At 53.8% G+C, this 21,773-nt stretch overlaps 1 protein-coding gene and 1 non-coding gene across 2 annotated transcripts in view; both read right to left on the bottom strand.

Annotated features, from left to right (window-relative positions):
- GRIK5 (glutamate ionotropic receptor kainate type subunit 5) overlaps window positions 1-21,045 on the bottom strand; it is a 58,721-nt gene extending 37,676 nt beyond the window's left edge. The window contains exons 1-10 of the mRNA XM_068993223.1: window positions 20,967-21,045; window positions 20,493-20,657; window positions 17,858-17,955; window positions 17,599-17,764; window positions 14,702-14,880; window positions 12,871-12,924; window positions 12,630-12,791; window positions 10,761-10,913; window positions 10,360-10,464; window positions 10,126-10,233 (exon numbers count right to left, since the gene is read on the bottom strand). Of these exons, the coding sequence (XP_068849324.1) occupies window positions 10,126-10,233; window positions 10,360-10,464; window positions 10,761-10,913; window positions 12,630-12,791; window positions 12,871-12,924; window positions 14,702-14,880; window positions 17,599-17,764; window positions 17,858-17,955; window positions 20,493-20,657; window positions 20,967-21,045 (1,269 nt within the window). The remainder of the gene's footprint in view (window positions 1-10,125; window positions 10,234-10,359; window positions 10,465-10,760; window positions 10,914-12,629; window positions 12,792-12,870; window positions 12,925-14,701; window positions 14,881-17,598; window positions 17,765-17,857; window positions 17,956-20,492; window positions 20,658-20,966) is intronic.
- On the bottom strand, window positions 2,965-3,036 carry TRNAR-GCG (transfer RNA arginine (anticodon GCG)). The gene has a single exon. It is a non-coding gene; the product is annotated as a tRNA-Arg (tRNA).
- Window positions 21,046-21,773: the final 728 nt, after the last annotated feature.

Below are 21,773 nucleotides of genomic sequence, written 5' to 3'. Positions count from 1 at the left end.
TCCTGTGTCCTTCACCGTCTCCTGGAGTTTGCGCGAACTCAGTGTTACTGAGTCGGTGATGCCATCCAACCATCTCATCCTCTGTCACCCCCTTCTCCTTTGGCTTTCAGTCTTTCCCAGCATCAGGGCAGGGTCTTTTCCAGTGAGTCAGCTCTTCCCATCAGGTGACCAAAGTACTGGAGTTTCAGCTTCAGCATCAGTCTGCCCAATAAATATTCAGGGTTGATTTCCTTTAGGATTGGCTGATTTGATTTCCTTGCAGTCCAAGGGACTCTGAAGAGTCTTCTCCAGCACCACAAATGGATAATCAACAAGGACCTACTCTGCAGCCCAGGGAACTATACTCATATTTTGTAATAATCTATAAGGGAGAAGCAGCTGAAAAAAAGAATATATATATGTGTGTGTGTATAAAACATGATCACCGTATTATAGACCTAAACTAACAACACCGTAGATCAACTATACCTCAAAAAAATATAAATAACTACTAAAAAACATAAATACTCAGAGCCAAGGAAAAAGCACAGGGAACCTGACAGCCCCTAGCAGATCCCAGGGAGCTGGTTTGATCTCCAACAGCCAAGTTAACATTCGCTCATCTCAAGTTCAAATGGGAACTTCCCTGGCAGTCCGGTGGTTAGGACTCAGCACCTTCACTGCTATAGCCCTGGGTTCAATCCCTGGTCAGGGAAATAAGATTCCACAAGCCAAGCAGCACAGCCAATTTAAAAAAAAAAGTGCAAATGGCTATGAGGAAGGCAGGTAACCCGAGTGAATCAGTCTGCATGGCGTGCACGCGTGCTCAGTTGCTGTGACCTCATGGACTGTAGCCCACCAGGGTCCTCTGTCCATGGGATTCTCCAGGCAAGAATACTGGAGTGGGTTGCCATGCCCTCCTCCAGGGACCTTCCCGACCCAGGGATGGAACCCACGTTTCTTGCGTGCCTTAGGTTCTTTACCCCTAGTGCCACACGGGATGCCCCTTGAGATATATTACTTGTAATCCAAGTCATACACATATACGCCTGTGTGACTGCAGCTGCATGTGCGTCACTACACTTAGCTCCACAAAGCAGTCCTTCTTACAACTATGGCAAAATATCCTGATATTTTCTGTCCTGCTCTGTTTCATTTTTCTACACAATCATTAGCGACCCACTAAACTGACTTCACGAGCCACAAGGATCTACCCCACCAGGATTTAGCTCCAGCCCAACGCTGTCATGAGAGAAGCAGGCCTGAGATGCCAGATGGTCCAATGTTAAGAGAATTTGGAAACCCAGGTTGTTTTGTAAAACCTCCTGATTATAAAGGTTAGCAACAATTCAAATGCTAATACCATCTTTTTTTTTAATGCTTTGCAAGCTAAACAAACACCTAACAGTTTGCAATCTCTGGCCTACAGCCGTTTTGCTATGCCGATGCTTATTTCTGAGGGGTTTGAGCAGACTTTACTGACTCTTACTGTGCCAAATGAGACAAAAGCAGAGAGAATATTCCAAGTGTTACTAAGATGAGGTATAGGAAGATGATGGTAACAAAAGGGAAATTTATCTGTGCAGTTATTGTCTAAATGGTTGTACAGTGTCACCTTGGACTTAGGAATAAAAGGAGTTATGACTTAGGAACCAGCCAGAAGAACCTTGGCCAATAATATCCACAATGGTTACCATATGGACTGAACACCTGCTGAGTACCAGCTCCTGCACTGAGTGTGTTCTCTGGATTTTATCACTTTATTTCCTCACAGCGACCTGACATGGGTGGTATTCTCAGACTCACTTTACATATGTGGAAACTAGGGCTTGGACTTCCCTGGTGGTCTAAGGGTCAGGAATCCACCTGCCAGTGCAGTGGACTAGGGTTCGATCCCTGGTCCAGGAAGATCCCACATGCCCTGGGGCAACTAAGCCTGAGCTCTGCAACTACTGACCCTCACTCTAGAGCCGTGCTCTGTAACAAGAAAAGCCGCCACAATGAGAAGCCTGTGCACTGCAACTAGAGTAGCCCCGGCTCGCTGCAGCTAGAGAAAGCCCACGTGTGTGCAGCAGTGAAGACCCAGCACAGCCAAAAGTTAATGAATGAATGAATTTTTTTAAAAAAGAAAGAAACTGAGGTTCACAGAGGTCATCCTGCTGCCTCTCATCCAACACAGAATTCCTGAGCTCTGAGGTAGACGCACAGCATTCTGCAGCTCCTCCCATCAAGAGGTAGAGTGGATTTCCTCACTTCTTGGGTCTGAGCGGGCCTCAAGACTTGCTTTGGCCAACAGAGTGTGGTGGAAGTAGTGCTGTGTGACTTTCAGCCCCTGGGTCCTCAGACAGACCTCTTGGGACCTCAGTGTGAGGAAGCCTGGGCCAGCCTGCTGAAGGATGAGTAGGGATGAATGGACCGAGGTATGCTGGCCAACAGCCCAGCCTAGATACCAGCTGCACGCAACCGCAGTGAGAGCAGCGGAACTGCTCAGGGAATTCCCTGGTGGTCCAGTGGTTAGGGCTCTGCACTCTCCCTGCCAAGGGTCTGGGTTCGATCCCTGGTTGGGGAACAAAGATGCCACAAGCGTTGAGATGCAGTCAAAAATAATTAAGTAAATCAATACATCACTTTTAGGGACTCCTCTGGGGGTCAAGTGCTTAGGATTCTGTGTTTTCACCATCGAGGGTGTTGGCTCAATTCCTGGTCGGGGAACTAATATCCCACAAGCTGCATGCTGCGGCCACATTAGAAAAACAAAACTGTTCAGTTGACCCGCAGCATTGTGAGAAGTAATAATCATTATTGTTGGAAGCCTCCAGGTTTGGGGGCAGTTTGTTATACAGTGGTAGATACTATAGTGTTAGTCACTCAGTCACATCTGACTCTTCTTGACCCCAAGGACTGTAGCCCACCAGGCTCCTCTGTCTATGGGATTCTCCAGGCAAGAATACTGGAGTGGGTAGCCATTTCCTTCTCCAGGGGATCTTCCCCACCCAGGGATCGAACCTGGGTCTTCTGCATCGCAGGCAGACTCTTTACCATCTGAACCACCAGGGAAGCCTGATAGGTACTAGAAGGTACCTATAAGATACTACAGACTGGATTCCTGGACCCCAGCAAAGCCCCTGAGCTGAGGGGAGATGGGGTGGAGGGAAGTCAGTACTTTTCTCTCTCTCCAAAGCCACATTTCTAAATCCAAACCTGTAGAACTGAGAGTAGGGATGAGATAATGCTAATAATAGCTGCGGCAGCTAGCATTTCTTGTGGGCTTGCTGTATGACAGCTATTCTGTCAGCGTAGGAGGTCGGTATTATTACCTCTATTTGAGAGATGAGGACACAGGTCCCTAGAAGTGAAGTAGTAAGTGGTTGAGATGGACAAGTCAGGCTGAGTCCACAGCTCTGCTCTTAAGCTCTGCGCCAGACTAAACTCAAGTAGACAGAATCAGAGAGTAGCCAGATACAGAGACAGGGGTGAGGGGAGGGAAGGCCAGGTATTGAAGCCAGAGAATCAGAAATTAGGAATTCTCTAGACAAGCAAGTGTTAGAGCTGGAAGGCTCTGGTACAGTCCTCTTGACATACAGAGGAAGAAACTGAAGTTCAGAGAAGTCAAGTGCCTTGCCCAAGGTCACATAGCCGAAGCAGGGCAGTGGCAAGGGGAGATGGGGCAGAGGCTGGATTTGAAACCCATTGCTGTACTCGCCAAAGCCCTCATTCCTTCCATCAGGTCGCTCTCCCAATTCAAGACTGGGGCATCTGGGCTGTAGATTTGGGTTCAAAGCCTCAGGATCAGGGTGGGAACTGGCAGATCCAAAAATAAGGGCTGAGGCCTGGGAACAGAACTCAGGGTCAGAAAACAGTGATCCAGCGTTCAAGCTGCAGTCCCAGACCATCAGAGCTGGGGGCCTGAAGGAGCCTCTAATCCAAGGCTTTCAGACTCCTTCAAAAAAGAACCTGCAGAAAACCCAGCATTGCAGACAGTGGGATGTTGCTAAGTCCGATTCTAAGAATTCATCCGAGTGGCTATGCACGTGCACACAAAAATGCAGGTCCAGGGGAGTCATGGCAGCGTTTCTTGTAGCGGGAACAAAGACCGAGACAGCCTAATTTGGAACAGGTTAAAAAGATTATTGATGTCATCAAAGAATCCCAGGCAACTACTGAAATAACAAGTTCTATAAGATATATTAAGAGGAAAAAAACAAGCTACAGAACAACGTGTACAATATGCTATTCTCTGTGAAGGCAAGAGTGGGGATGTGCTTGTATATGCTCAGATATTTCTGGGAGGATGGGGGGAAAATGGGGATTGGAGAGGGAAAGAGACAGATTTTTTTCACTCCTTACCCACCCTGCAAGCCTTGAATTCAATTTAATGGAGAATTAAATTGAATGTTATTTAATTCTATTTAATTAACTTCTGTCCCACCCCCAGTTTAACATTTTTAATTTTAAAATATTTAAAACATCTTAAAGATGATATGTAAATGTATATGGAAATGCAAAAGATCAAAAGAACCAAAGCAATCCTAAAGTAGAATATGAGGACTAAAGGATTTACCATAGCTTTAACACAACTTAAAGCTGTGGTGTTTTAAGGCAATGTGGTAGTAGAGCAAAGACAGACAAACAGACAATAGAATGAAGAATTTGTACATCCACAGGTAAATGTATACTTGATTTAGGTGGCGCTAGTGGTAACCTGCCTGCCAGCGCAGGAGACATAAGAGTTGTGGGTTCAATCCCCGGGTCGGGAAGATGCCCTGGAGGAGGGCATGGCAACCCACTCCCCTATTCTTGCCTGGAGAATCTCATGGACAGAGGAGCCTGGCGGGTTACAGTCCATAGGGTCACACAGAGTCAGACGCAACTGAAGCAACTTAGCATGCAAGCATGCATGATTTATGACAAGGGTAAGACTGTAGCAAAAAGAGAAAGAACGAACATTTTGATAAATGATGCCTTTCTATAAAACATCCATATGGAAAAAAAGTATTCTGATCACTCCTCCTCACATGATACATAAAAATCAATTCTAGGTGGACTGTAGATCTAAACGTAAAAGACAAAATTACTACAAAGAAACATATGGGAAAAGAGCTTTATGATCTCGGGGTAGGCAGAGAAGTCTTTTTTTTTTTTTGCCCATGCCTTACCACATGTTGGATCTTAGTTCCCCAACCAGGGATCAAACCCACACCCTCTACAGTGGAAATGCAGGGTCTTAATTACTGGACCACCAGGGAAGTCCCAAGAATTCTTAAACTCTAAAAGCATTAAGCAGAAAGGGGGAAAAAATGGATAAAATGGACTTTAGGAAAATTAAAAATCTTCTCCTCAAAAGATACCACTGAGGAGAATTCCCTGGTGGTTGAGTGGTTAGGACTCCACGCTTTCACTGCCAACAGCCCGGGTTTGATCTCTGGTCAGGGAACTAAGATTCCAAAAGCCACACAAGTGCGGCTGAAAAAAAGAAAAAACAAACCTCCGAGAGTGAAAAGGAAAGTCACAAAGTGGGAGAAGGTCTCTGCAATGCATCTTCCGACAAAGAACTTATATCCAGAATACACAAATACATTACAAATCAATAAAAAGGTCAGATATCTCAAATTTCTGAATATACAGAAAGCTTTGAGCAGGGACCTCCCAAAAGGAGATTCCAAATAGGCAATAAATGAAAAGCGGTCAACTTCCCTGACCATTAAGGAGATGTACATGAAAATCACAATAGGGTCCGCGGCTTTCTGCACTCAGCACCGGCAGAAGTGAGTAGCGACTGGAATCCTCCTTCATACACCATGGGTGGGAATGGAGATGGGTACCATGGCTTAGGAAGATGCTTTGTTAGTATCTGCAGAAGCTACAAACCCCAACAACTCTTCTCCTGCCTATACACTCGACAGGAATCTCCATCCGTTCACCAAAAGGCATGTGGCAGAGTATCCACAGCAGCAAAAGAACTAGGAACAGCTCCAACACCCATCAATTCGGGGGGTAACTAAACCGAGGTTTGTTTACGTAACACAACATGTAACAACACTAAAGGCTTCCCTGGTGGTTCAGCGGTAAAGAATCTGCCTGCCAAGCAGGAGACATTGTTCCCTGGTCCAGGAAGATCCCCTGGAAAAGAAAATGGCAACCCACTCCAGTATTCTGGCCTGGAGAATCCCATGGACAGAGGAGCCTGGCAGGCTACAGTCCATGGGGTCGCAATGAGTCGGACATGACTTTGCGACTGGACCACAACGAGACTAAGCCATCTGCAGCAAAGTTGGTGAATCTCAGAAACGTATGCACAAGAGAGAATATAGAATATGATGCCATTTATGTGAAGTTCAAAGCAGGCAAATCTCTGTGGTGATAAAAGTTGAGGCCGTGGCAGCAGTTAGAGACCTGACGGGTCATGTGGAAGGCTGGCCCCACAATGTGCTCAGTTATTGAAATTCACTGATCAGTACACTCATGATTTGTGAAAGTTTCTGTACGCATGTTACACTGCTAGGGGGAAAAAATCCCTTGAAACTAAAACCAAAAATGTTTAAGTAGGATGGGTTCTGGAAAATTCTTCACAAGCTGCTTGCCTTGACCCTTTCCTGAAGCCAGGACCCAATTCCATATCCATGACTTCCTGGAGCTCAGTTTAAAGAACCTTGATGTAGTCCACCACCCTTCACTCTGTCATGAATATTTTAATTCCCTCATTTTACAGGAGGAAGCTGAGAACAGAGAGAAGAGACCCACCCTGGTCACCAAGTGTAGAGACAGCTGGGCCAGGTCTAGAACAGAAGTGAAGGCTTGGAAAGAAGCAGAAATCGACGTGTTGTGGTTCAAGGTAGAGACACGTGGGCCCTGCCATCTTCCAGTTGGGCCACTCATGTCCCCTAACCCTCCTGTGCCTTATTTTTGTCTGAAAATTGGGAGTCACGATGGTACCAGCCTCAGGACTGCCATGAACACGGAGTAACACCAGCAAAGGACTCTCAGCACACAGCTCAAGACTCTGGGCATGGTGATTGCTACTCTTTTGGGGGGGGGGGGGGGAGCCATGCCAGGTGGCTTGTTTGAGCTGGGATCTTAGTTCCCTCACTAGGGACTGAACCCATGCCTCTTGCAATGGAAGTTTGGAGTCATAACCACTGAACCGCCAGGGAAGTCTCAGTTGCTATTCTTATTGAGGATACTAGGTCAGGAGAAAAAAGGGATTCCCACGTGCTCAGCACGTTTTGCCAGCAGGACCCTCTGCCAGGGGGTCCTCTGATCTCACGCAATCCTCCCACAGCCTTTCAAGGTGGGACTATTAGACCCATTTACAGATGAAGGTATGGAACCTAGAGAGTCAGACACTGAGGTCCAGGTGAAGTCAGGAATGCAAGTGAGGCCTGTCTGACCCCAGAAAACCAAAGAGCAAGATAAGATGTCATGCCTTAATGAAAAGGAAGGCCAGGAAAGGAGGAAACTCTCTGGGATGGCCCAGCACGGCATCATCCCCTGGGACCTGTCCCACACCCCCAGCTTCCCTGTGGGACCTCCTTCAGTCTTGGCACCACCCTGATCTCTCAGCTTCAGACATGTGGGCCCCACCCTGGGGATAACCCCAGCCTCCACCCTCATCGAGGACCTCCTCCTGCTCCTTCCCTCAGTCCAGCCCATCAGCACCCCACATCAGGTCCCTCCATCTCCACAGCCCCAGCCCAGCTCAAGCCTCATCCTCCCATCTGACCTGGAGCATCTCTCTCCTGCAGTCTCCCTCAGGGCCCAGCTTTTCCAAACATCCAGATCTGGCCCCATCCCTTCCGGTTTAACAGTCTCCAAGGTCCATGCCAGCCACTTCAGTCACACTGGACTCTGTAGCCTGCCAGGCTCCTCTGTCCATGGGATTCTCCAAGCAAGAATCCTGGAGTGGGTTACTGTGCCCTCCTCAAGGGGATCTTCCCAACCCAGGGATCAAACCTGCATCTCCTGCATTACAGGTGGATTCTTGACCGCTGAGCCACCAGGGCAACCCCTCCAAGGTACAGAATGAGCATGACTAAGCTCTTCAGAGGCCCCTCCCCACCCGTCAGCGTTCACCACTCCTCCATGTTCGCTGGGTGCCAGGCACCATCCCAAGCCCTGGGGACCAGAGCGGGAAATAAGACAGGTCCTGACAACTTCGTGCCCCTCCTGCCGGCACCCAGGCTGACTCACATCTGTGTTGCCAAGTGCCTGGCACAGGCCCTACCCAGAAACATGAGTCTGAGAAAGTTCGTGAATGAAGGGGCACACTGAGGCTGCTGCCTCCACATCCAACCTGGCAAACAATTCCTGAGGCCCCTCCCTCTTGGGAGTTCCTGCTGCCTGGGAGGCCAGGCCCCCTCCTCTGTGCACCCAACTCCTACACAGCTTCCAACGCCCCATCTAATGCCACCTCCTCTGTGAAGCCTTCCTTCCTCAGGGTTCTGAAAGTTCAGGCAGCCCCTCCTTTCTGTGGGGCCCCCTTAGCACCCTGGTTGGGAATGATTGTGTCCAGGTCCGCCTCCTTCATCAGACTGGGATCCCCTCCCCGGGGCCACTCGAGGACAGAGAGACCACGAGACCACCTGTGACTCATCCCAGTGCCTCCGGGATTTGTATCACATCTGGTGCAGCTTCAGTAAATATTTGTAGAATGAATGAGCGAATGAATGACTCCATCACAAGAAAAATGAAGGTTAGGGAGAGGGCAACATGGGCTCAGGGGCCCTGGGGAAAAGGGGAGACAAGTGTGGGAAGAGGCCGGAAGCCCCCCAGGTCATGGCTGTGCTCTCCTGACATCCCCGCCCTGACGTCTGCCCTTGCTCCCCACCCAGAACCCCAGGCAGCCTCTGGAGTGCACTCTGCTTCCACATTTGCAAGGAGGTGCTCCTTCTCCCAGTCAGCCTGGCCTGGCCCTCAGGGCCCCTCGGTGAGGCTGTTAGGAAGCGTCTGGTTTCCCGTCTGCAGGCCATCTGTCCCTCCCCAGCAGGCTTGCTGGCCCTTCTCCAGAGGGACACAAGGCCCACACTAGGTCAGGAGTTCCCCAGGGACCAAGGGAATGGCTCAGCATGCGACGCACTGCTTTAGGGGCCTCTGCCATCCTGTGGAACCCGTGTAATCCTCCCAAGCTCAGCGTCCATAGCCATCGGCCGGCCCAGCTCACAGTGACTGGGGAGCTCCCCCCAGACAACAGATACCACCCGGCCAGGGACCCGGCTGCTCCGAAGCCCAGTGGCTCGGGGCACCCTCTTGCTCCCCAGGTCCTGAGCATCTCCCCTCCCTGACCTCCTGGCACAAGGCAGAGGGTTCAGGGGACAGGGGAGGGATTCCAAGTATGTCCCTCAGCTCCAGCCAGGACCCAGCCTGTAAACTGTTTCCTGACTGTCAAAAGGAGAAAGACAGGACAGACCTCACTGAGCAGCTGAGAGGTTTAAAGAGTGACACCTTCCAGGGCCTAGCACGGTGCCTGATGTGAGAGCAGGTTCAGAAACCCTCACTGACACACAAAGGCTCCCTGGTCTCTGACCTGGCAAAACGTAGGACCCCAGGGGCTACAGGACCATGATCGTGCCAGGGCTCAGGAAGGGGAGGATTGGACCTTCAGAGCACAGTGCTTAAGACCCAGGCTGCGGAGATTCAGAGACGTGGCATCCGTCTTGGCCATGCCTTACACTTGCTGTGTGACCTGACCAAGTTGCTTCACCTCTCTGGGCCTTTCAAGATGGATATCAAGTAAGCTGGTGTGTGTCAATATGCTCACAAGGCAAATGTGGCAAAATGACCTCTCCCACGATGGTGATTCACGGGGACCCACCCTGGGCCGGGCACCGTGCGAGGCCCTGCCTCTGGTGCCAGTGGAATGCTCGTGCTGACAGCGGTTCCCGTCTCTGCCAGGCATTGGCAGGCTGGCAGCTCCTGGGGCTGGACCTGGCTCTAAGGTCAGAGTCTGTGCCTGCTGAGGCTCCAGCAGCAATTAGGCGGGTGACATCTTGTCCACAATCAGGGGTCGTCGGGTGCCCGGGTGACACCTCCCCTGTTCTGGGTGCTGGGCCAGCCCTGGCAATGCATCCCGCCTCCTCACTAGGACCGGGTGGGGGTACCGCTCAGCAGAGGCCGCTGTATCCACGGCCCACCCCCACGAGGGCCACTCACCAGGATGGTCGTAACCACCAGCGTCTTGTTGGCCAGTGTCTGCGACAGGTTGATGTCCAGGGTGGTGGCATTCATGGCCAGAGTCCGGTTAGAGTACCACACCCCGATCTGAGGCAGAGAGGGCACTGTCAGCACGGGCACCCCTCTCCTGAGGATGCCTCAGCCCTCAGGTCCTGCTCTACCCTCGCCCCCCACCCCATCAAGGCCCCCCAGCATTGCCCTGGGGAAGCTCACCTCCCGGTGGCCCTGCCGAGACTTCTCCAAGATGCGCAGCGTGTAGTTGGTCCTCTGCCCTTTGCTGTTGAACTCAACCCGCCCGGTCAGCCCGTCATACTCTACCTAGCAGGGCGGGAGGAGGGCAGAGGGAGGGGTGGCAGGGGCCCAGAGGGAGGAGACGACAGAGAGAGAGAGGGAGAGGGACCAGGAAGGACCACAGGTGAACGGAGAGGAGGTGAGACAGAGAGACAGGGCGAGAACGAGGAGAACAGCATAGACAGGAAGGCGGGGCCAGAGGGAGCAAGGAGGCGGGGAAGCGGGTTGGAGGCGCAGGGAGCGGGGTGCGGGGGGGACACAGTGAGTGCCCCCGTGCCCGAGGCAGGCTGCCGCCCCCATGGCCCACCCCGCTCCGGGCTCACCATGCGCAGGTAGTTCATGAGGCTGGTCCCGTGGGGCCAAATGTTGGCCGACGTACAGGCCAGCGGCTTCACGCCGATCTCCTGGCTGCGGTTCAGCTCCCGGACGGCGCTCACCACCACATGCACGGCGTCAAACATCAGGGCCGCCGATAGCTGGGGAACGGAGGGATGGGAAAGACGGAGTTCAGCCGAGGGAGGCGCGAAGCTCCATGGTGTTTATCCCCAAGCCCTCAGACATTGCTCTCTCCAGGAATGTAAAATCATGAGGTCAGGAGCGAGGAGGGGTTTCTCAGGGGTCGGAGATAGCAGGGGGAAGGGCAAGCAGGCTGCCCAAGCCGTTGTCAGGGCGGCTTGTCCTGTGTGGCATGTGTCTTGGGAAGGGCACATCCAAGAGGGTTTGCCTGGACGGCCAGTTGTCACCCCCACAGCGGGGAGGTTCGTGGGCATAGGAATCCATGCATCTGTGTGGCTGACACGGGGTCATGGAGGAGGGGGAGACAGCCACAGCCCCTGTCTGAGTGTGTCCAGGGACACACTTTTGTGGGCGGGGCTGGACAAACGTGCATATCTGTCTATAGGTGGGGGGAGGGGCGTCACGTGCAGGAAAACAGGAGGGCATAACGGTCATGAGCCTGGGGGCGGGTGGCAGGCGACTCCGAGCTAGAGGCCTGGCTCTGCTATTAACATTTCCTGCAGAGAGCTGAGTCCACACCCCTCCCCAAATCTCCACTTCCTCCCTGGTAAAAGTAAAGGTGACGAGTGCTTATGTGGGGTTCCAGGGAGAGAACGCATGCAAAGAGCTCAAAACAGCGCCTGGCACTCAGTGAGGGCTCGACACGCAGAGGCCGCTGGGCTGTGTCCGTGAGCTCAGGGGATGTGTCTGGGAGAATCTGGAAGAACGTGTCTCAGCGGGCTGGGTGTGACGGTCTGAGTAGCCGTGTGGTGTCGGTAGGTGCAGGGTGCAGACGGATGCGCGTCCGTCCGTGTATGTGCGTGAGGGCCCTGCATGCACACGTCTGAACGCGTGGCTTGGCGTCTGTGTGAGTTTCTGTGCACAGAGGTGTGTCTTCTCAGCACCCTGGTGTCTGACTAGATGTCTGTGAACAAATACACGTTAAGTATGCATCTTTTGTGTGTCTGCATTTATTCAGCACATTTTCGGACATCTACCCTGAGCCTGGTTTTAGGTGTGGGGATACAATAATGAACAAAACAGACAGAAACCCCTGCCCTCATGGAACTTACAACCTAAATCCCTATAAATACATCTAAGCACAACATACAGCAAGCCACAGGGTGGTTAGATAAGCAAAGACAGGTGCTATGGAGAAAAACCCAGCAAGGAAGGGGGCTAAACAGTGGGTGTGTGTTAGTCACTCAGTCGTGTCTGACTCTCTGTGACCCCATGGACTGTAGCCCTCCAGGCTCTTCTGTCCATGGGATTCTCCAGGCAAGAATACTGGAGTGGGTTGCCATTTCCTTCTCCAGGGGATCTTCCTGACCCAGAGATGGAACCGGGTCTCTCGCATTGCAAACAGCTGGTAGTGGGCCATTTTTAAAATAGGGGAGCGTTTGAGCAGGAACTTGGTGATGAGGGAGTGAATCGCTAGCTCCCTGGGGAGGTGCATGCAGAGCAGCAGGAAGAGCAAGCGCAAAGGCCCTGGGGTGTGCGTGTGCTGGGGCACCTGGAGGTGTGGCTGAGCAGGTGGGGAGGAAGAAATGTGTCAGACTGAACCCCAGGGCTGCACTGTGAGGCCTCCTAGATGAACTCAGAAAGCAAGAGGGGTACTGGGGGTTCTGAGCATGATCGGCCTAAGCCTGAAGGGGCCCCAGAAGTGTCTGTGTGCAGAGAGGAAGGCGTGAGCTCACCGCAGGGCCGGGGTAGGTGCTGGCTTCACAGTTCTCCCTCCAGGACATGTTGAGGCTGCGCACGAACTCAGGATAGAAGGGGTGCGAGGTGTTGAACATGGAGAAGCCCAGGATGTTGGAGGAGTCCTCCACGACCCCGTCCAAGTGCAGGATGGGGAAGTCCTGGGGCCAAGAAGAGGGCGTGAGGCTGGGGCGGGCCCGCCTGGGGCAGAGGTGGGTGGGGGCTGCAGGGGATACGCACCATGGTGGTGAGGATGTACTTGTAAAATGCTGAGGTCATTCCCAGCTCTGAGGCCTGGAGAACAGAGGAGGCAGCAATGGGAAGAAGCTGAGAGACACCCCGTGGGAAACAGTAAGAGACACCCAGGGACAGAGAGAGACGGGAAAAGGGTAGAGGCGGGGTAGGTAACCTTAACTTTAACCCCCAGGTTGCCCCAAAGCCAAGTTTGGGGCTGCTAATGCATAGGGCTCAGCCTGGTCACAGGTCAGAAAAACTACGCCTTGCCATCTTTAGAAGCACTTTGCCATGAAAAGATGCCCATTTAAATCTCAAGATTTGGGGGAATTCCCTAGAGGTCCAGCGGTCAGGATTCTGCGCTTCCACTGCAGGGGCAAATCTAAGAGCCCACCTGCCTCGCAGCACGGCCAAAAAAGAAAAAAATTTAGAAAATAAAAAATAAATAACTCTCAAGAGTCACGTTGTGAGCCCCCTTTCTCACAGTCTTCAAGCAGAACAAAGTTAGAAGACATCTCAAGCCAGCAGTGCCCAGTTCTGTCCCGCTCTGATCATTAGAACAGGAAATGGCACCAGCCTGCATTTCCTGCATGGCAGGAGCTGTTAGCGCGTGGTTACAGCCCCTTCCAGGACAGGAAAGTGCGGGCCGGAGAGGAAGGTGATTACTGGTCACCCGGCTCACACAGGAGGGGCTGGGACCCCGGCCCAGGCCTGCCCTGCCTGCCTTGAGAACCCAAAATCTTTTCTCTCAGACGCCTGCCTCAAGAGCCCCGTGGATTCTGTCACACTTCTTTCCTAGAAGCTACACTCAACAACGACATATGGTTTCAATTTTTTAAAAGCTGGAGAAAAAGAAATAATACAGATTAGATTATAAGGAAAATTAAGAGCAGGGAACAATGAATGATTAATGAATGTGGCTCACTGGTGGGTGGAACTTGGAGGGCCCTGGGGTGGGAGGGGAAGGTCCTGGGGCTGGCCCATCCCAGGTGGCCTTGAGCCAGTCCATCTCTGCCCCTGAACCCCTGCTTCTTCATTCACAAAATGGTATCATACTTGCCCTGCAGGGTGGGATGAGAGCCAGATATATATATATATATATATGTTGTGCAATGCTAAGTCCCTTCAGTCATGTTCATCTCCTTGTGACCCCATGGACTGTAGCCCATCAGGCTCCTCTGTTCATGGGGTTCTCCAGGCAAGAATACTGGACTGGGTTGCCATGCCCTCCTCCAGGGGATCTTCCTGACCCAGGGATTAAACCCGCCTTTCTTACATCTCCTGCATTGCCAGGGGGCGTTCTTTACCACTAGTGCCACCTAGGAAACCTATAGAATTTTTTTTTTTGGCTGAGCTGTGCAGCTTGTGGAATACTAATTCTCCAACTAGAGATCGAACCCATGTTCCCTAAGGTGGAAGTGTGGAACCTTAACCACTGGACCACCAGCTAATTCCCAAGAGCCAAATTAAAGAAGACACACAAACACCCCAACACAGAGCAGGACAAGCACTCAGTAAACACCACAGGGCACTGCCAGTATGCCAACATCTATCCTGGGCCAGGGGCCATCCGGGTGCCTCCCCACCATTCCCTCATTAACCCTAGTGGCAATCCATTGAGGTAGGAAGTACTCTCAAAAAGGGGAGGCAACTGTCCAGGATCCAACCAGGGGTGCAAGCAGGAAGAGACAGAACTTCCTGGTTGGTGTTTGCACGTGGGAAGCGGGGATCCGGACCACCGCGCGACCGCTGAGGGCCTCAGCTGACTTCCTCTGTCACCCCATGTTTCTGCTCCTGACCCTGCAGGGAACCAGAGACAGGCCCGGGAGGGACCCACCTTACGGAGAATGAGGTGGGAGATGGATGCGTTGGCGTCGATGATGATGGTGGACACTTTGTCGTCACGGATCTCCTTGAGCAGTGGCGTGGGGTCCCGGCTGTCATCCAGCATCCTCACAGACAGCGTCTCCTTGGAGATGAGGAAGCCACGCACCAGCTCCTCCAATCGCAGCAGGCCTGAGGGAGGGAAGGGGCCCTGGGTTAGAGCCCCTCCATGCGCCCAGATGGGAGCGGCTGCTCCCTCCTCCCTGGCACGGGATAGCTAGGGAGAGGATGCAGGGCAGCTGTTCAGAGCGCAGCTGGCTCTCTTGGGGCGCTGGGCCAGGACCTCCCCTGACCTCCACATGCCCGTCTCCTGCCACCTTTCTGCCCCCAAGGGGCTGCGTCGCAGGCACGCACACTTCGCACGTGCGGAGCCGCAATCTGCTCTTCTCGCCAAACCGCCAGTCTCTTGCGGTCAGCGCACTAACTCCAGCCGGCCAGGCGCTCAGGCCAAAACGTTTGATGGCAGCCTGGCTTCCTCTCCGTCTCACATCAGCGCCCAATCCACCCAGGCTCGAGTTTCAAAGCATACCCCGTGGCGCCGAGCCACCATCACCGCCCTGGCCCAGGCCGCTGCCATCTCCTGCCTGTTCCAAAGGCCGCACCCGCTCCGCACCCCCGGGAGAGCCTGTTCCCCGGGCAGCAGCCAGAACTGCTGTGAGCAGGTGTGTCCCCGTCTGTTCCAAACCCTCCGACGCCTTCTCATGTGTTCAGAGTGAAGGCCAAAGTCCTCACCGCCTCCAAGGCCCCACTCCATCTGCCCACGTGCCTCATCTCCCTGACCTCAGCTCCTCTCACTCACTCTCAGCCATGCTGGCCTCCTCGTTCACACGCACACACACGCACGCACGCACGCACGCACACACACACACACACACACACACACACACACACACACACCTGGTGGCCTCCTTGCTTGCTGTCCCCTCTGCCTGGAATGCTCTTCTCCAGATCCCCACTCAGCTCCCTCCCTCACCACCTTCAGATCTCTACTCAAATGTCACCTCCTCAACAAGGCCCAAGCCCACCAGCCCATTTCAAATACCACTCCCTGCCCCAGCTCTCCCAGTTCCTGTCATCTTCCTCTATTTATCCACAGGACTTTATACACACACACACACACACACACACACACACACACACACACACACACATACTTTTTTTTTGGCTCTGCAGTGCAACATGGGGTCCCAGTTCCCCAATCAGGGATTGAACCCACAGACGCTGTATTGGAAACTCGAGTCTTAGCCACTGGACCGCCAGGGAGGTTCCTGTCCACAGGACTCAACACTGCTGACTGGACTACGTCTTCTCTATGTTCACCTCCTGGCTCCTCTCATTAGCTCGGACAAGGGCGGGGACCCCTGGCCAGGCTCATGCACAGCCTGATCCTTAAGACCAAGAAGAATGTCTGGACCACGGCAAGTATGCAGCAAATACCTTACGAAAGAGGACTTCCTGGAGGTGACTGAGCGCGGTCCTCTCTCTCCAGCTGCACACCCACAGGCCCACCAGCCCCCTAGACATCCGCACTTGACTGTCTCAAGGACACCTCAAACCCACCGTGTGCCCCAGAACTGACTGTCCCTTCCTCCTCGGGCAGGACCTGGTCACCGTCCATGACCCCTCTGGCCTTCCCTCACGATGCTCCTCAGATCCATTCTGGCCCCTCCGGCCCCTGCCACCACCTGAGGCCTAACCAAGACCATCCCTCCCCACCTCTGAGGGGTCTTCCTGCCACATCTCCTGTCCCTCTCCAAGTCTGCTCTCTAGGCAGCCAGAGGGCCCAGAGCACCCTTCCTGCGACATACTCCCCTGCCTGGCGTGGGTCCTTTCCCCACCCTCCATCACTGGGCTTCCCTGATGTCTCAACGGGTGAAGAATCCACCTGCAATGCAGGAGACATGTCTGTGTTCCATCCCTGGGTGGGGATGATCCCCCGGAGGAGGAAATGGCAACCCACTCCAGTATTCTTGCCTGGGAAATCCCATGGACAGAGGAGCCTGGCGGGCTACAGTCCATGGGGTCACAAAAGAGTCAGACACGACAGCGATTTAGCACATCATCTTCAGGATGAAACACAGGCCCGGAGCGACAGAGCCCCACCTCCGGGTCCTGCTTCATTACTTCCGCACAGGAGGCATCTTTGAGCCTCTCTGGGCCTTGCCTCTGCTTTGCTTTCTACTCAGTACCCATGCCTTTCCTCCTCTCCCACCTCAACTCATCCCCACCCTTCAGGTCCAGCACAGAGGTCACTTTCTCTGGGAGGAGGACTCTGAGGCTCTCAGACCAGAGTAGGATCACCGCCCGCTCAACTCCTGAGAGCTCGCATCACTCTGAATCACAACCGCTCGACCACCGTGCGGCCCAGTGGCCCCGGAGCTCCTGGAAGTCAGGGACGGAGCCTAGCATTGCTCACCGAGGAAACGCTGGGACCTACAGGGGCCCTGCTCTGAGCCATGCCTAGTGATTATCTGCGCATTAGATGGTCTCTTTGGGGGTGGGGAAGTGAGAAGCTCTATGGAACCAGAGATCCGGGTTCCTAAAGGGAAAGGGATGCAAGGACAAGGAGAGACTGTGTCTGACTCCCCCAGACCTTACAACCAGGGGGCACCAATGACTGTGAGAGACTAGATCTCTTGGGAAGAGGAGTTTGGGGAAACAGAAAACAAAGCCTCCCATCCTCCTCCCTCGTGGGTATTCCCTGGCAGTCCAGTGGCTAGGGCTCCGCATTCTCACCGCCAAGGGCCCAAGTTTGACCCCTGGTCGGGGAACTAAGATCCCTCAAGGCTCAAGGCGTGGCCAACAAAATCACATAAGTGAAAATGAAATAAAGAAACCGTTCTCCCTCACACTCGGCCTTGGCGCAGATGAGGCTGGCCGAGGGGTAGTTGAAGGACTTGAGGATCCGGGAGACGGCCAGGCTGACGTCCTCGTTACTGGGGTACAAGCTGACGGACGCGAAGCGGAGGTACTGAAGGCGGGGCATCTCCTCGGGACCCACCTTGATGTGGGGTATCTAAAGAGAGAAGAGCTTGTGCTTCCATCCTGCTCCCCCTCCCCGGCCCTCAGCCTCCAGGGACCCGCCCCCCACCCCAGGCTCGCCTCTCACCTCCTTCTCTCCACAGATATGGCTCACGGTGGAGGCAGACGCAGGGCTGGAGGAGGGTCCCAGGACAGACACAACCCCCTTGGGCAGGATCTGACACACTGTGAGGGGCAGGAGGAGACCGCAGATTCAGGCGCTTGCTTCCTCCTCTCTGTTCCCACCCCTGGGGACCCTTTCCTGGCCCAGGAGAGAACCCCACACTCCACATAGGGCTGCCTGATCCTCCTCCCCGTGCCAGGCACCCAGAGGCCCGATCCCTGACCTGGCCCATCGCAGGGGAAAAAAACAGAGGGGCCACGAGACAGAGGGAGACACGGAGACATGGCGACAGAGGGCCAGGCCAGAGCAAGAGAGAAACAAAGAGGGGAAGAGGAGACACCAAGGACCTTCTTCTGGCTGCAAATCCAGTGTCTGGTTTCTCAGCGTTTGGCTTTCTCAACCTTTTTAACCACATAAAACCTAGGGTACGGGGCTCCCCAGGCGACTCAGTGGTAAAAGAATCCACCTGCAATGCAGGTGACACAGGAGCCACGTCTGTGTTCCACCCCCGGGTGGGGAAGATCCCCTGGAGGAGGAAATGGTAACCTGCTCTAGTGTTCTTGCCTGGAGGATCCCATGGACAGAGGACGCTGGTGGGCTGCAGCGCATGGGGGTGACAGCCACGGTTCCCTCTACACTCTACACCCCAAACACCGTTCCTCTGTTGCGTTTACTGGCTCTCTTTCTTCCCTTTTCTTTCTCCTTATATACGTGTGCGTCTCTAGGCTGGGAGGCAGGCAGAGTCTTGTTTTCACCTGTCCGGTGCCCATCCCCATGGCAGAACTTGAACTTTCCCTCAGGGAACCACATGGTTCCCAGAACTGATTGATTCCTGACCCAGGATCAAAGAACCACGTCGTCCTGGCCACAGGGATCGGTTCAGAGATGGGGACGGGCTCAAACTAGGCCATTGAGAGCCTTCCCCAGGTCCCCTGCTAAAATTATCCCTGGCTTTGCTAAACTGGAGAGATGTAAAGTTTTGACCAGTTGTGGCCATCCTGACACCAGCTGGGGAGGGCATTCCCGAAAACAAAACCAACTGAGAGGAAAGTAGGGCCCAGAGATGAAGACACAGAGCTCCCTGGAACATCACTTGAGTATCTGTATTAAGCCATGCCAGAAACAATCCAGGGATATCATTCAAGTACCTGAATCCAAGCAAGCCCCAAATTAATCTTTAGGTTATTTTGCTGTTGTTCAGTCACCAAGTCGTGTCTGACTCTGCAACCCCATGGACTGCACCATGCCAGGCTCCCTTGTCCTCCACTATCTCCCGGAGGTTTGCTCAGATTCATGTCCATTGAGTCAGTGATGCTATCTGACCATCTCATCCTCTGCTGCCCCCTTCTCCTTTTGCCTTTAATCTTTGCCAGCATCAGGGCCTTTAGTGACATGACCTGATAAATTGTTTTTCTTAAGTCAGCCTGAGTTGGGTTTCTGACACCCAACAAAGAGCGTTGTAACTAAACATCTCGTTTTCCTCCAAATGTACTCCCAGCACGCCTTCCGTGTTGGTGAGGGGGGCAGGGTCACCATTCACCACATCCCTGGAAATGATCCTCAGCTTTGATCTCTCTCCTAATGGTCAAGTCACCAAGTCCTGTCTCTTTTTTGTCCTCAGATTTTCTCATGTCTTCCCCCCTCTCTTCAACTCCTCCTTCCCTGTCCTATCTCAGGGCTGTCAACTCAGGCACTCACCGGCCTCCTCATCAGCCACCCAAATCTAGCCTCTAGGTTCTACTTTCACCAGCTCCCTGCTCCAAACCCATCAATGACTCCCCACTGCCTGCAAGTGAAGATGGCATCTTTCAGCCTCCTCAAGCTGACCTGTCAACCTGCCCAGCCTCACCGCCCATCACCCAGCTATACTCTAGTCTCTCGATCCCTGCAAACAGGTCCTGAGCCCAGGTGGTCAGGCTGAGTGCAACCCCACATCATGTTCCTTGGCTCCAAACGCTCAGTCGTCCCCTCTGCCCCAGCTCCAGACTACAGGCGGATGCCTGGAACACCATCTGCCTCCACACCCTCCAATCCAGTCTCTCAATTTGTGTTCTGTGCTACTCCAGCCAAAAAAGTCCAGGAGTCACTGGACCCCATCTGGCCTCTCAAAGATCTGAAACAAACGTGAACAAAACAAAGGTTCTGATAAGGTCTGCAAGGAAGAAATCTAAAACGCGTTTGAAGGCCGCATCTCCCACAAGTCTGTGTCCCCAGCACATCTGTTCAAGGGACATTCGCTCAGTCTGTGAGTATTCAATAGACTCATGCACCCCCTACTAGAGGGCTGGTTGTATTTCACAGGCTGGATCTTGAACAATGCCTCTCCTTCTAGATCCTGCTCATGTTTCAGAGCTCAGCTTCAGGTTAGTTTTCTCCAGAACACCTTTGCTGTCCTTGCCCCTGAGGCCCCCAGCCCCACTGTCTAGGCCCCTCGTTACTTAGCTCTGGGGGCTTAGCATCCCTAGCCAGTCATGAAACTTGTCTGTCAAATGAGGCCCTCAGGTCCTCCAGGGCAGCACCCAGAATAGGGCAGGCTGAGGGAGGGATGGAGGCAGCAGCCCGGCCTGCCTCACCCCCACCGCCCCCCGGCCCTGCTCACTGGTGTCCGTGGTCTCGTACTGGCTGTCCCGCTGCAGCTCAAAGATGTCCACTTCCACGCGGGCCTTGGCTGGGACCTCGATGATCCCGTTGATCTGCTCCCGGGCCAGGGCCAGGGCCAGACGTTCGCCGCGGCCACACACAGTTTGGTCGTCCAGAATGGCAGCTGAGGGAACACAGGAGTTGGGGACTGTACTCCTGGGTCCTGAGGGAGGAGGGGCTGGGCTCCTGGACTCCCTGGCTCTGAGGCAGGGCTGGAGGTGGGGTGAAGGGGTCCAGATTCCTGAATCTGAGCTTGGAGAGACCTGGGATGCCGACTCCTAGGCTCAGGGGGAGGAAGGAGCTGGGCAGGGGCTGCCAGACTGCGGCCCAGATCCCAGGGTTCCTGAGGGACCGGCATGGTCGGAGAAGAGCCCCAGGGCCCAGTGGGAGGGTCTGTGGGGAGGCAGGGCGGAGGGGGGCTTCAGGGCCTCACCCATGCGCAGTGATGAGAGCACCTGGCGGCTGGGGCTGGCGAAGGCGACAATCAGCAGCAGCAGCAGCTCAGCCGGCATCTTCCTCCCCTCCTCATGGGGACGCAGCTGCCGCGGCCCCCACTCGCCACCTGCAGGGAGACCCCCCCGCCCACGGGAAGATTGCCAAAATGGGGGCTTCTGAGCCCCTCTGTGGACTGCCGGATGGGGGGGTGACCACAGAGCCTGGGATGCAGTTGCTGGGCTCTGAAGGGCCCTGCCCTCATTAGAGCTGACAGTGCTGAAGCCATCACTGGGGGCGCCGAGCCTCAGGAAGACTAGCAGTGGTGGGGGCGAGGCTCACAGCACCCAGGCATCGAGGGGAAGAAGCACTGATGGAGGATGTTCACAGCTACCCAAGCAGGAGGGAGATATGAAGAGGATCTCAGGTAAGAGCAGATTCCAGGGACTATCTCCACCCCAATAGGAAACCAAGAAGTGCCACCCCCCACCCAGTTCCGCCCCATCTCTGGGCAGGCAGCTGTTACTAGGCAACAGAAACCGGCTGGAGAGGATGCAGTGGTTGCTAGGCAACCCCATCCCAGGCCTCACTTGCCACCTTCCTGACGTCCCTGGTTCCCACAATCCCACGGGGAGAGGGGCCTGGACATCCAGGGTCTGGAGGGGAAAGTATCTGGGAGTTAAGAAACTTGGGAAGAGAGAGACACATGGAGACACACAGATGGAGACAGATGGGAAGATCCAAGGCACCTAAGGGGCTAAAAAAGAAAAAAGGATAAAAAAAAAAGAGTAATGAGAGAGAAAGACAA

The sequence above is a fragment of the Capricornis sumatraensis genome, chromosome 20 (assembly GCF_032405125.1).
Source record: "Capricornis sumatraensis isolate serow.1 chromosome 20, serow.2, whole genome shotgun sequence".
In the NCBI taxonomy this organism is placed as follows: Eukaryota; Metazoa; Chordata; class Mammalia; order Artiodactyla; family Bovidae; genus Capricornis; species Capricornis sumatraensis.
This window is presented reverse-complemented; position numbering and strand designations above follow the sequence as displayed.